The sequence below is a fragment of the Crassostrea angulata genome, unplaced genomic scaffold (assembly GCF_025612915.1).
Source record: "Crassostrea angulata isolate pt1a10 unplaced genomic scaffold, ASM2561291v2 HiC_scaffold_272, whole genome shotgun sequence".
In the NCBI taxonomy this organism is placed as follows: domain Eukaryota; kingdom Metazoa; phylum Mollusca; class Bivalvia; order Ostreida; family Ostreidae; genus Magallana; species Magallana angulata.
In genome coordinates, this window is record NW_026441825.1 from 195,424 (window position 1) to 211,578 (window position 16,155).

Here is a 16,155-nt window from a genome sequence, read left to right on the forward strand (position 1 = left end):
TTGTAATGACTGTATATGGGATATGCATAGTCTTCTCATGACTACGATTAATTAATTAATTCTACAAATCAACAGGGGGCAAAATATCTACATATATACCTGTATTAATCTAAAAAAGTTTAAATAATGCATACCAGTACATTGTTTAATGAAGGAATACTTGTAACAGTGCTTTAGTGTCATACATTTTTTTAAAGGTACCAATGAACTTTTTAATATAAAATACAAGAATTCTAATTTGTTAATTAAATTATTCAGTAATCAATAACTTCTAAAAATTTTTGCCAAATCAAACACCAATAACAGATTAGAAAATGTGTAAAAGTGTTATCAGTTTCAACGTAGACAATTATTATCATCAATTAAAATATGTAGTGATATAAGATAACTAACAACATCAAATCATACATGTATCCTATTAAAAAACTAACATTATCAATTCATATATGTAGCAATATTAAATATATGTAAAACTAATATCATTGTTTCATACATGTCTAGCTCTTCAAATATCTAACAGCTCTTCAAATATCTATTAGCCAACATACATCATCAATTCATATATGTAATGTTTTTAGAAATTAACACCATTAATTCATAAATGTAGTTTTATTTGTAACTAACACCATTAATTAACTCATACATGTAGCACTTTTAGACAACTAATATCATCAATTCGATCCATTAATCTTATATATGTAGGGATATGGAAAACAAACTCTATAAGTTCATAAATGTAGCTCTATAGAAAACCACCAATAAATCAAAAACATCAATCAATTCATGTAGCGCTTTTAGAAAACTTACATCATCCATCAATTCAATTAGTGCTTTTAGACAACTTACATCACCATGAATCAATAATTGTAGCATTTTAGAACTACTTACATCATTAATTCATACATGTGGCACTTTTAGTCTACTTACATCATCCATCAATACATGTAGCACTTTAAGACTACTTACATCATCCATCAATACATGTAGCACTTTAAGACTACTTACATCAACAATCAATACATGTTGGGCTTTTAGAAAACTTACATCAACAATCAATACATGTAGCACTTTTAGAAAACTTACAGACAAATGCTTTTAGACAAATGTTACAATCAATTCATACATGTAGTGCTATACAATAACTTTTATCCAATTTACAAATGTAGCTCTGTTAGACAACTAACATCAATAATTCAAAGATATAGAACTATTACAGTTGATACTGTGCAACCTGTCAAATAATTCAATTAAAGGTGGAAGAGGCAGAACCAGAGAACACAACAATTTCTCTGTATCTTCATTAACATTTACTCAAATGCAAAACTGCACTTTGTTAACTTTGAAATACAAGATAAATTTTTAAATGTGTTACAGTTGTAAGATATCAATTAAATTCTGTCATAATACATACATAAAAATGAATCAAAATGTATCACAAATTGTGGCCATCACATCCATGCGTTCAGCTGCAAGCAATGCACTTACTGTATTCTGAAGGTCTTCATCGTAGTCTGTTTCTGCCTCTTCCAACTTTAACCGTTTGGCTCCTTGGGCTGACTGTTTCTTAGTTGCAAAGTTTGCAAACAAACCTCTAACTTGTTGCTGACTGAGCCATTCAGATGGTTTAAATAAGCGATGACCATTTTCGTCCACTTCATATCTCATATTTTTGGATACTGAATATGGATTTGCTTTTTTTCCAGTTGTTTCCCCTGCTTCAAAGATATTTAAGATGTAATCTTTTACTTTAAATGAGAATCGGGTCCCCCTTTTCCGCTTTTTCAAGGCATACCCTGCAGGTTCAGTAAATGAAAATGAGGGATCAATCAGTTCTGTCTCAGGTAAAGTTACATGCTGGTTGCCTCTGACGGATACACACTTCTCTGCCCATAAACGTTTAGTGGTATCTTCAGTGCTATCTGTTTTGTCTGAATCATATAGGTGATCCCCTTTCACCAGGTGATCTAAGAGCCGATCCTACGAAAGCCGAGAAGGATCATTCGAGATTCGAAATACGAGATTCGAAATACGAGATTCGAGATTCGAAATTCGAGATTCAATATCTAAATTAACCAATCAAATCATGGATCTGAAACCTGTATCCTAGCAACATCAAACTGTTCTAAATAAAGATCATTCGTACATGCTCTTTCCTACAAATAAATGTCTTAATAGCTCTTATATAGTGGTTATAAAATGGTTAAATTAACATTGATGAATTAACCCCACACAGTATAAACAATTAACTTAGAAATAACACAGTTGGCTTTGCGAATCTTTGTTTTGTTGTTTTGTTTGCCCTGTATGTATTTCCCCCCGGACAATTTTAACCCGAAGTGTATTCGCCCCAACTGTGTAAAAATCGGCTCGCGAAGAAAGATCTGTTTAATCAAAGAGAGAGAGAGAGACAGACAGACAGACAGACAGACAGACAGACATACAGAGAGAGTTTTGTAGTGACAAATTCAGTTTGATTTAGAATTTGAAATTGATTTGATTTGTTACAAGCATATATAGACAATAATTAACCCTCTAAAACGAGAAAAGAGAGGAGGTAGCTAAGGTAAGGCAGACCAACTAGCAAGCTTTAATTTTAACGGTGTAAGCGCACCTGTGATTTACATCGACTCTCTCTCTCTCTCTCTCTCTCTCTCTCTCTCTCTCTCTCTCTCTCTCTCTCTCTCTCTCTCTCTCATCACCTAGCATTTCCTTTTCCGTGAGGGGGTTTGGGGTATTTGTGATGTCTTACATTAGCTAGCGAAAATGATTTAAAAAAACATGAAATTTTCTTTAAATTGTGTGCGGCTGTTTTACGTCAATAATCTGTTTTCAGTATATACATTTCAAGAGGGGGGGGGGCTATATAGTCCTAATTAATTTGTCAGTTATTCTGTCCCCACTTTGTTTTCTCTTCGTTTTCCCGTTTTTTTTTTATTTGGCTCGGCAAATTAATATAAAACTTTCTGTGTGGCTCCATAACGATGCACTGTAGATAAATTATGAGTAGTTTTACTTTTGATAAACAGGTACATATCCGTACTTGATTTTTAATTTGACTCTTATAATCGGATTTAACATTCCAATAATTAAAGGGTAGGAACGAGTAGACGGGACTTTTTTGCGCATATCCTACTGTACCATTCATTCAACACAGGTATTAGCACTCATCGAGTTCGACTTGCTTTCCTTTTCTTTCATCCACTGGATTTAAAGCTATTTATTTTTGAAAATATTTTGAATTTATGGCCTGATTATATATAAATTAGAGCTGCGCTGGTGCATATATTTACCCAAATGGACCAAAATATAACCAAATGAATCTAAAAATTTTGACAAAATTAGTATTAAACGTACGACTCTTTTTCAATTCTAATCGGGTATGTCCTTTAGAAAAATCTTGAACCACACACATTTTAGCAAATAAAACGGCAATTGTTTCATTTTTTTAAGGGGAGGGAGGTGGTGCCGGTAAAGGACATGTATTGCTTGTGGCAGTTGTGCTATACTCTCATTTGTTATAATAGGTAATACTACATATTGATATAAAATGAAAGTTTCCAATTACACTGTACATAGCTTCTATCACGCATTTTGACCCGTGCGATAGTTTAAAACAGTTTTCAAAGCATTTAATGTAATTCAACCGATCATTTTTGAAATTTAATTTTCTGGATCCCCGCCTGATACGTCCGCCTTCTTGTATATTAGAATTACATGTACGTTGACCATATGTACACATTAACTTAATCGGCTATGTTATGGGACGATAACATTTTTTATCAATGTTTTTGCAGGATATGTAACAAATAACAGCCTATTTGTGGGTTTTTGCACTGATTATTTGAGATTTGCCGCCATCTTTTATGCATTCCACACACCACTCACAGTTTCTTTATTTGGTGTTCTGTGTGTATGGCGACAAATTGGTAAATTTGCACCACTCACCCCTTGTAGCTTCATCCTGATTACATTTTATCTGGCTAAGTGTAATGTAGTAGTATATTAAATACACACATCTTTGTTTGCAGTGCTTATTTACATCTTTAGAGATTTACTTACAAAAAAAGTAAACATTTGTATGACTTATATGTAATTATTGTCAATTTTGGTGCGGTGGGGGGTAGGGGGTAGGAAACTACAGAGAAACTTAACTTGGCTGTGAAACATATGCTTTTATTCTTTCTTGTTGATATATCAATGAATGAATTAAAACAAAATAGATGTACAACAATTAATTTTGAAATATTCATGCACAATCAATTCTCTGCAAAAGAAATCGGCAATGTGAACAAATTGGCACCCTATCATCCCTACCTTCAATTGTAGAGAGTAGGTATCCTTCTATATTGAAAACAATTCCAAAAGTAAGATTCATAATAAGTTGTTTACTGAGGAAAAGGAAAAAAAATTGTATTTATTAATAATTCCGTATGATGTGATAATATCTCAATGATTTGTTTATAATCATAGTACTAGTGTATCACTGTATGCATACATAAAAACGATAAGTAATGCTTATATTTATTAGTGAAACAGGACAGATTATTTATATTTAGATTATTTAGATACATGTACTAATCTTCATGCGGGGATCTAGAAAGGAGGGGGTCTGGGGATCTGGACCCCCTCCTCGGGAAAATTGGAGCTTATTAAATTTACATAGTAAAATTTTTTAAAATTGGCCTAGGACCCCCTACAGAAAAAATTAGCTACGCTTATGAAGTTTTCTACCATAGCCGCATTTTTACACATGAATAAACCCGGGTTTAAAACTATTACTGGTGGTGAAATACCTTAGGGTTCAAACGCATCAGGTGGAAATGCACCAGGGCAAACAAAATCACTTAGATCCGCGAAGCACACTGCATTATTACTAGTCTACTTAGATATTCTGTGTAAAAGTAAATACAAATAATTATTTAGTTAGGTAGGGAGAAGTGAACATAGCATTTATTTGTATATAAGAGCATGTACGTATGATTTTTATTTAGAACAGTTTGATGTCGCTAGGATACTTTTTCAGATCCTTGATTTGATTGGTTAATTTAGATATTGAATCTCGAATTTCGAATCTCGAATCTCGTATTTCGAATCTCGAATCTCGAATGATCCTTCTCGGCTTTCGTACGATCCTGCTTCTTAAACTGTTTGACACAATCGGGGTCTTTACAATAGAGAAGGTGAGAAGACGTTTTCTTCATCAAGCCTCTTGTCTCGGGCGTTGTTGGAAATGCCTTAATCTGAAAATAAAAAAAATTGTCTTAAATATATGAATTTTAAATTTACATGTACATACAATTTTCTTATTTTAAAAGATAATTACATGTCATCTGATGATTATTCTTATTTATATGATTATCAGGTACATTAACAAGAAAACTGGTTTTATTTCTTTAATATGAACCACTGTGAATGTGAACCAGTGCACAAGCACCAATTTTTAAAGTAGATCTTGAGTTACCTGATATCCACAAATCTCTGACATGTGTTTGGAAAAAGCATTCAAACTTTCAGTTGATATTCTCTCTTCCCCAAATCCATAAGCCTTAAAGATTCTCAAACCATCTTCCTCAAAAATAAAGTTGTTGAACTGGGTGATGGAGCATCCCTTCAGCTGGCCTGATAGCTTCGGCTGCTTTTCCATGGACACATCAATGATTGATACATATGTGTTTACAACACCATCATGACCCTCTAGGGCATTCTTCATCTGGAACACATCTGTCACATCATGTCCTTCATTAATGTAATTAAGGATATGTAACCTGCAACTTCCTGTCCTTGCATCACATATGTCCTTGCCTGACTGTACTTCGCTGAAGTTAAATTCTTTCACAGTAATGTCAGTTACACTTCTGTTCTTCCACAGGTATGCCATCAAAGGAAGAAAATGGTAGCAACCAGCATTGTCTGACTTAATAAAGACTTCATTCAGATTTGGTTTTTGCCCTTTAAGCATGCAAAGTGTATGATGCAAGATCTGTGAAACGGTAAACCATCCCTGTGTGCCATTCTCAACAAGATGTACATATGACCTTATTTCAAATGTTTTCTCACCATCACTCTCCTCCTTTTCTGGAAACAATGCACATGAAACATGCCAACTCAATCCTTGCTTACCGAACCACTCGCTCTGTGTTTCTCTGAAGGACTGAGGAAGATACTTCATGGCCCAGTCAGCAATAATGAATACTTGATTCTCCTTCAATTGTTTCAACGAATCCTTTTTGCAGAGATCTTGATTCACTGATCTAATGCAGTGGTTGCGCCAGTTGATGATTTTCTCATTAGATGATTCAATGTCATATTGAAGTTCTTCTCTGATCTGTTCGTCAGAAAATGGCAAACTTTTGAAACATTGATCAATTGACTCCTTGGTTTCATCTAAATTCTCACAAGAAGTGCAAAAGTTGGTATGTTCATGGTCGCAAATTGTTTTGTCGCTCAGTGCATACTGCATGCAATGGTGAATACAAGTACTGCTATTGCTTAAGTGGGTTTGAAAGTCATGTTTCAAAAAGATTCGCAGACTATTGATTTTTCCTTTTAATTCAACGGCCTTTTCAAGCTGCAATCCATGTTCAACAAATTTGTCTATGGTCTTCTCGAAAACTTCAATAGCAGCAAGCCCTTCACTGGCATAATTGTCTAGTCCGTGTAATGACTTGAGTTGTGATGCTGCACAGGCTTTGATGACTTTAAACAGGGTGGCACGTGATGGCATTTTTAATGAATTTTCTTGGCAGTACAAACTGTATGCATTTATCAACCGAGATGCTAACATTGTTCGGATCACTTTCGGCACTTTGACTTGGACACCAGATGACAGTTTTAAAACTTTGGAACCAAATCCAACTGTTTGGAGGTAGCATGGTGTTGAGATGAATTCTATGAAGTGCTGAATTCGTCCTTTAGTCAGCCTCACTCTAGTCACTTTTGGTGGTGCAATGTACTGGCCGGGTCCATGAGTAGATGCATGCTTTCTTGCCGAGTCAATTTTATGGACAGAGAGACCATCAATAAGTGACTTTGTGTACTTGTTAGCTATTAGGGAGATTATTTGAGTTCTTGTATTGTAATCATCTGCCTTTGTATAAGCCTCTATGACAGTCTCTGTTAATGCATCCGTCTTTGGTCTGGCTTTTTTATCATGTTGTGGGGATTGGGTACTCAAAATTACCTCTTCAAGTAGATAAAGTGCCTGTCCAGGTGCTATTGATTCACATATAAACTTTAAAGCTGATGTTGTCTGTCGAATATAATAGTTTCGAGAAGAACTACTCAATTCTGCCAAAGGTTGGGATGGCTGGGTTTTCAGAGGCTTGTACTGACCATTTGAAAGAGATTCCATTGCTTCATTGAATATTTCTCGACTGGATTTGCACTCTTGTGACCAGTTGGAACATGATGTTGCTTGAGAGTTGCTACCTGTATTTAAAAATGACAGTTGAAATAACCCTAATGTTTGCATTAAATATACACATTGAATCTGATGAATAGTGTAATATGGAACAGGTAATCATCATGCAGAACAATCAGATATTTTTCAACTAATATTTTTTTTTATATTTCATCCATATTAGATTAAAATAGATCAAAGTTGTACTACCACTTCTGGTGAAGTAGTTGTTAAAATATAATTTTGGTGACTCCTATCCTTATTTTCATTTACATTGAATATGACATAGAACTAATGGGTAAACTTAAACATAGCTAGAGATGTACTTTAAGATTGGTAAAACTAAATTGTTCAGTGGCTCTTGAGAAGAAATCAATTTTTTTAAACAACTAGACTACAGACAGAAACCAGTGAAAGGTTATGAATAAATAAATAAGATCTCTTGAACTTTTGTTTTATACGAGGAATGTGCACAAATAAATTAACCCCCTGAGCTTATACATGTACATGTACAAATGAACATTTCAATACGAAACATTCAGCATATAAATGGGTTATAGGTAGTTGTTCATTTTACAGCTAAGTAACAAATATAATATTTAACTTACTGACACAACATATGTATCAAATGTTATGATATGATCTGAATCAAAATATCTATATATCATACTCTGACATTGAAATCTAAACTTTATGTATTATTAAGTAGCTACATGTAATGTGCTACTGCAAAACTCAACTGCATGTACATGTATTCCGTATACAGTACATATTATTATTGGTAATACAGTTCCTGAAACGTTCTACTTTCCCATACTTCCATGCGTTAGGCATGCGCACACAGTGCAATCACTGTGCATTCACTTAGGCTATCTGCACTGTTCGCGCTCACCGTTTACATATCAATTACCTTGCGTTCATTTTGCTTTGCATTCGCTCACTGTTCAAAGTCACCCACCAAATTTTGTTCAATATGCGCTCATTGTTAGCTAAGAGTGGGCTTACCATTCACTCACCATTCAAGTGGGAAAGTAGAATGTTTGAGTGACTGTAATATAATATGAGCCTGCAAATGTTATGAAATATCAATGTGTTTCAATGTTTAGTATGTGTTGATTCATATCAAATTCTTCCATAAAATGTGATCTTATATTGACATGTGATAGTAAATGATGAGGAATATATAACTACCTGTCTGTGTATGGAAACTATCTTCCATTTCATTACATTCCATATTTATGTCCAACTCTAAGCAAAAGGAATCTTCTTTATCTGAAAAATAAAGGAAAAATAAATTCCTTTGGAAAATAAAAAAAAAAGCATTTGAGAAAACTTCTGAATTAAGTATTATGACTGGACTAGCTTCAAAGCTGTGACAAGGAGACATACAGATATATCTTATCCTGCGTTTAATTCTAGCCCGTCCCAAGATTAATAGAAAATATCAAGTGACTTAAAAACAACCATTTACCTTTTTTCTTATTACAAGTGAGTAGCAGCTAAAAAGAGAATTATAGTTCTAACGACGGTGGTGAGTTAAAGCTAGGAATCAGTAAATGTATTGTAACAGAGACACTTTTTGCCTCTGCTGGGGTTTGAGCCTTGGTCCTCTGGCATGCCAGTCCAGCACTCTACCGATCGAGCTAAAGGGTTAACCCACTAGCCAGAGTTAGTAGGAATGCCATATACCTGACTCTACGTACCACATTGTCCCCCTCCAAGGAAAGAGGCGTCCCTGACTCTCCTGGAGTGCCAGCATCTATGAGGCTAAGTACTAGAGACAATCTCTTTCACCCGCCAGAGAATTCCCAGGCCTCATGCATGTTTGGCAGCAGATGTAACAGAGACACTTTTTGCCTCTGCTGGGTTTGAACCTGGGTCCTCTGGCACGCCAGTCCTGCAGCATTCTACTGATCGAGCTAAAGGGTTAACCCACTAGCCAGAGCTCTACCACAGTATGACATATAAAGCTAACATTTTAGGAAAGAATACAATTACCATTCTCAATTAAGCCCTACTACACACTAAATCCCTGACCCAACTTAAGCTACTGGTCATGAATTTAACAATTTTAAAGGGCCGCTTGTTAATAAATAACCTCTCAGATTATTTTTGAAGTGTGAACTTAGATATAATTTTTAAATGATGAACCAAAACATCAATACTTTTTTCAAAATTATCTAGAAATGTCATTATGTAAAAAACAAGTAGTATGTCAAGTATATCATAGGGAAACTTAGATAACTTTAAAATCTCATTTCAAATTCTAAATTAATCATTATCACTTTCTCATTAAAAACTTTAAATTTACAAACATAAAGTCAGCAGGATAGTGGATTTCATATTACTGTTTTAGTCATTAAATAGTTATCATTCAATTATATCTTATGCAGTAAAGCAGGTTATTAGATTATGTGTAGATATGGTATGTATTAACCATTGATTTTGTACACTGATAAAATAATTATATCTGTAGCAAGTTTTTGTATTAAGGATTAAAGAGTCTCTCAAATTCAAAAAAGGTATGTTTTGTACATACAAGTTGAAAATGAAGTGGAAAATATAACCAAAAAAATCATTGTATAATGAACCTGCAATCTTCTCTGTGTGCTGTGCAGCATTAAGGCGTGCTTCATTGGACTGAAGTTCTTTCAATTCATCTGCAATCTGTCGAACGATACCTAACAATAATAAATGTTCACATGCAGGAAAAAAACATGTAAATGACCTTGATGAAGTACATGTAATTGTCAATTTTAAACATAACAAATGATTTTTTGTAATTATATATCTATGATTTCTCACAGGAAGAATAACTAATTGTACAAAAAATACATGCATTACACACATTTTATAAGCCATGCTATTGTGATATAGGGCCTTTTAATATTACAGAAATAGTTTGATGATCATTACTCTCAATCAGTAAATCTTATTATACCAAATTAGTTGTACATGTGAATGAAGGATTGACAACAATAACATCAATTGATTTATATCAACCTCATAACATTTAATGAATATGAAAATCAAAATTTACCTATTTCTTCATCATGATTTACTTCTTTTTTATGCTTCAATAGGCATTTTTTACATAAGGCTGTAAAAGAAATGATCATGAGTTCCAGTAAGCAAAAAATTTTAACATGTAAGAAAGGTAAATTCAAAATACTACTTAACATACATTGTTTAAAATTGTATGGTTGGCAATAAAAAAGATTTTTTTTCTCAATCTTAATTAAGACTTATCTTATCATTATTGATGGGTTATCAAAGAAAAACACGTTCATGACGAAATGGGAGAATCATAAAAATTATCAACATTAATTGTGTCTGCTTGTTGATTTATTTTCTTATTTTTTTTCACCTCATAATTTTTCTATAATTCCAGTAATAAAAATACTATTAATGTCGTTTTCAAATCAAATACCTGATCCAACTGGCAATGTCTGCCCCGTCTGCAACCAGACTTCCTTACACAGTGCAGGAGACGCCCCTCGGTCCGCTTTTGAATGTCCTTTATGCCCTGGATATGAACACGTTCTCTTTGATCTCCTCCATAGCACACCCAATTTCTTGCGGTGATTGTCACAGATTTTTAAACGTAGTACATGTTTGTCAATTACAAAAAAACCTGTTCTGTATAAAATTACTAAGAACTCCGGACAGCTTACAAAAAATTCTTTGGGCGATGGTATACCAGAACTATTAAGATTACATAAATGATTAAAAAGGTCTCCTTCACACTCAAATATACTGTAAAAAGTCGTATCAAAAGAGTTACAATCACAGGTAGGTAAAAATTTCTTAAAATCACACATAATATAGTAGGTATCTTCTGCTTGAAAGTCGTCTATGTAAACAATGCGATATTTTACCTTATCTACAGGAGAGCGCAACAAGGGGAGGCAATTCTAGCAATAATCTCTATATTAAATTTAGAGGGGAAGATTTCTTTGGAAAACAGAGTAATATTTTTGTTTTAATTAAAATTATAATAAGTATGCTTTCTATTCCTCTTATTTATATATTTATTTTACTTAAGTGATATGAAATTGCTCAAGAAATAAAATTTTTAAAAAATACAAAATTTTCATTTTAATTGAATTTGAGATGTTTTCATCGGATTATAACTTTTCAGTCCTTGAGAGTCCAAAGATCGATTTTATATATAGATAACAAAACATGTTATATTTTTTTATTAACACAAAATTTCAGAAAAAGAAATGCCATTTTCTGAGAAATACTTTCTTAAAAAGTTGACAAAAGGGAATGATTATCATTTCTTGGCATCATGCCAATATTTGTACACCTGGGTCATCCATGTACGTGTAATAATATTACACCAAAACTACATCAATTCATTATTAACCCTCACTCTTTCAAAATATAGGTTTCTTTTCCTTAGATGTTGTTTATACAATTTATAAATGGATAATGATAATTGTTAATTTTTACCGAATATTTTTTTCATTTTTGGTGACATATTATCCAGAATGCAATACTGGCTGTTACTAAAAATAGAAACAACCGATGCAAAAACAAACATCATATATCTGACTCTAGATGGGTATCCTTTAAAGCTGTGATAAAATTTTGTTCATTCTTGAGACTTGCTTCCACAGCTTTTTTCCATATTTGCATGGTTTTCTCGTAGACATGCTCTTAAAACAACCTTGCGATATGATTGCATTTGTTATGAATCAGACGTGATGTTGACCGTCCAGTCGATTTACTTACCCAAAAGCTATCAACTGCGTGTCCTACGCCCATTTAAACATTCAGGTACAAAAAGGCACATGGTGTGCTACATGTAACTGTGGCTTGAGCTGTAATGATAGTTTTTGGTTTTGTCTGTTTCCATTTCATGCAACTAATTTATGTGACCAGAAGGAACGCGACTGGGTGCGCATTTTTTTCTTTCTCAGATGAACGTTTTTATAAAAAAAAAACCACGCATTTCTTTACCCCATGATACGTTTTAAAAAAAGTGATTCATTGATACACTTATTTTTTTAATATTGAAATTACATCTGTAGCATGTGACAGAGGGTCGTATGGTTATGACTGCAAAGGAACATGTGGACATTGTCGTGACGTAAACCAGTGTTCCAATATTAATGGGACGTGTTTGACTGGATGTGTTGCTGGTTATCAAGGTGACCTGTGTAAAACAAGTACGTGTTTTGTTTTATGATATACATTTAAATACACAAATATATGTATGTTGTGTCATAACTTTAATATAATACTTATGACAGTTTAATTTAATACTGATGGCAAATTAATTTGATTTTCTATATCAACATTAAAAGGTTTTTTTAAAACATATTACTGATGACTTATTAAGCTAATGAATCGTTTGTATATTTTTATTTAATTGTGTTTGGTTTGGGAAGGTAAAAAAAAATATTTGAGATATCTTTGTTTTTGCTAAACCACATTGTATATTCACTTTTCCCCAAAAACATGAAGTTTTTTAAAAATTAGTATAGCATTATATTTACATTTGTTTTCCCTTGGACTGAAATGTCACATTTTCATTGGTTTAAACATAGCACGTGATTGCCTCATATATCTCTATATTTGTTCTGTGAGAAATAATATTAGGCAATATGGCCGTCATTGGTCGACGCTTCGCTTACTCATTTCGACATTTCATAGTATGTTATGCATTAACTGCATGCCGTAAGTTCTTAAAGTATTTGGAGTAGTTGCCCTTTAAATTCTTTAAAATTAGAGTAGTTGCCCTTAGATTATTGACGTCCCATTGTTTTTGTCTGGAGCAGAACAAAATAGCAGCGTCGAAATTTGTTCAAATCTCTGCAGAGGAAAGGGAGAAAACATTTAAAATTGAATAGCAACAAAACATTGTTAGTAAACATGGGTGAAGCAAAGATTTTAAAAGGGTATTTGAAAGGTGAGATTGAAAATTTTGAAGAGTTTAAATAAAATGAGTTAAGTTGGACGAGATGTAAGGTATCTTGTACATGGCTTTGCGTAGATCATCGCTATTTGTGAATAAATATGTCGCTTGATAGTCCTCGAGAAAACAAAACACTTATTAGGTTAGTTACTGACTCACTACAGAAATATATTGGGTTGATCAATCTCATAGAAGGCTCGGCTTCGCCTCGCCATCTATGAGATTGATCAACACAATATATTTCCGTAGTGAGTCAGTAACTAACCTAATAAGTAATAGTATATACTCAACTTAATCTACAATTACGGACCACTTTGGCACTTTGTTGTTCCAACATTTTCTCACATCCTACTGATAAATATTGCAGACTATTCATATCACCTTACATGTACTGTTAAAATAAAATATACATTTCAAATGTGATTAACTATGGAATTGAGTTCAAAATAATGTCATTGAATAACATTTAACACATTGACTTAATGAGCGTGAACTTTTTATACGTAGCATGTGACAGAGGGACGTATGGTTTTGTATGCAAGGAAACCTGTGAACATTGTCGTGACGTAGACCATTGTTCCAATATCAATGGAACATGTTTGACTGGATGTGATGCTGATTATCAAGGAAACCTGTGTAAAACTCGTGAGTAGATATGTATTCAATATTTAGCATAGAACAAAAAGATATATAATACATGTATAAACATGTATGTAGATTGATTTAGTGATTAATTCTACTGATGTCAGCTTGCCCCGTTGGATATTTTGGAGAAGACTGTTCTGAGACCTGTATCAACAGTTACACCTGTGACGGTTGTACCGATGTCAGTGGTTCGTGTGATTATGGCTGCCGTCCTGGATGGATTGGATACTTCTGTCAAAAATGTATTTATTTACACACATAATTTAATTCAGCATTGAGTTTTTAAAAAATCGAAACAAATGTATATTATTATACGTATATCAATTTTAACAAATGTGAAAACATTAACTGCATGCAAGACGAAAATAAAAAGAATTCTTATTTCAATTTGAAGTTTATGGACAAATTTTAATCGTGTAAAAACATTGTTTAAATGTGAACGGGTTGATTGAAACTACTGTGGAATCATTAGAATTCGTGGTGGCTCAATTTTCGTGGCATTCGTGGGAAGCCCTTCCCCACGAATTTACCTCCTCAACGAAAAAAAAATTAGAAAGAGTATTCCTTCTTACTGAATCTGAAAACTGACGCACCAACGAAATTACATTCCCACAAATAAACAAAAAACCAACAATCCACGAAAATTGACCCCCACGAATTTAAATGTTTCCACAGTATACTTAGGCGTAACTGAATTTGGTGTATTAGAATCCAATATGTTGATAGGTAAGTGTTTATATATTTTTTTTCTATTACTTCAAACAGAGAAACCAAAAAAAACACATAAACAGACGAACAAATTATCACAAAACATACATTTTATATAAAAAAAAAACATACTAAACATATATACAAGGGCTAGAATTTAATGATAACAAATCAACACCAGTGCGGTGAAGCTAAATTTTGGCGAATTATGCATTACATTGCCAGTTTATATACCAGTTTTTACAAAAAAAGAAGAACAAATTTCTGATAAAAAAAATAATCAATAATGACTTTCTATTTGATTTGTATGCGCATTACAACGCGTTGTCGGGTTATTGTTTGGAGAAACCTGGTATGTATGAAATAACGGGGGAAATACACCCGTTGCGTCATGTGTGAGTATTAAAACTTTTTTACTCTTGATAATACGTATTTAGTTTAAACGTTAATGTATGATTTTCCAATTTCATACCACTGCCGATTTAATGTTTGTCACCAGCCAGCTGTATTTATATCTAAGTTTTATTTTACTTACATTAATAATTAATTACATTGATCTTCTATATTACTTCTTTTGGACGTCTGTCACTCATACGTGTAATTTATTTTCATTTTGTCTTCCTTTTAAAGATATAAAACAATATTTATTAAAACATATTTTCAGTTATCTTCTAATCTTGCGTTGTGTGGGGTACCAAAGAGTAATGATACACACTTTACCTGTTCAAATGTAGAACCAGTTCATCATCTTTAAAGTGTGCATGCAATATATGTAAGATTATGTGTAAGATTAATATGTTTTGAATTATGCAATTTGCTTTCTAAACATTGTGTGCTTATAATTGTTTTGTATTTTCTACTAATTGAAAAAAAATGACAATAACAAACCGTCAATGAACCGCCTTCAACACCAAACTGTTATCCATAATTTTTTTAAAAATTGGAATGCATATCATTGATATTCGCAAAGTTTTAATATCGCACATTTGTATTAATACTGAATATTTTTTGTATAGTAAAAAGGAATACAAAATGAAGATGATAAGCGACATTAAATGGAGAAGTTACCTATCCAGATACGACACTGTTAATTCCATTGAAAGTATGTTATGTCATACTATTTTTTGTATGTGGAGGCATAGTATAATTTCGCGACATAAGCCCATGTATACTATGCAAAAATAGATGAGTGCTGAATATACAGAGACACACTCACAGGAGGACTAATAATTGATAATTTTCTTTACAAATTTCGATCAAAACCTGACTTTTGGAGTTTGAAACCTCATTAAAGTGTAGGTAGTTGCTTTTTAAAACTATTTTTTCTTGTATTTTAACGCAACTGTTCATTCTTTTTTAGCAATAGACTTCCCTCTTTTATTTATTTGAATTTGTTTGTAATAAACCATTTTAACACGTAAGATTGACGGTGTTGAGTCTGACACGTGAGAAATTTTTTACTACTAAATGTATAACC

At 33.0% G+C, this 16,155-nt stretch overlaps 1 protein-coding gene and 1 long non-coding RNA gene across 2 annotated transcripts; one reads left to right on the top strand and one right to left on the bottom strand.

Moving 5' to 3' along the window:
• Window positions 1-1,422: 1,422 nt before the first annotated feature.
• Window positions 1,423-11,372, bottom strand: LOC128169990 (uncharacterized). The gene is made up of 8 exons (XM_052835993.1): window positions 10,830-11,372; window positions 10,440-10,499; window positions 9,991-10,080; window positions 8,591-8,671; window positions 6,058-7,428; window positions 5,462-5,910; window positions 5,129-5,240; window positions 1,423-1,928 (listed from the first exon to the last, which is right to left on the bottom strand). Exons 1-8 carry the CDS (start codon window positions 11,218-11,220, stop codon window positions 1,423-1,425), a joined length of 3,060 nt encoding a protein of 1,019 aa, XP_052691953.1. The 5' UTR covers window positions 11,221-11,372.
• A 1,090-nt stretch (window positions 11,373-12,462) lies between these two features.
• LOC128169984 (uncharacterized) lies at window positions 12,463-14,388 on the top strand. The gene is made up of 3 exons (XR_008241644.1): window positions 12,463-12,576; window positions 13,833-13,970; window positions 14,075-14,388. It is a non-coding gene; the product is annotated as an uncharacterized LOC128169984 (long non-coding RNA).
• Window positions 14,389-16,155: the final 1,767 nt, after the last annotated feature.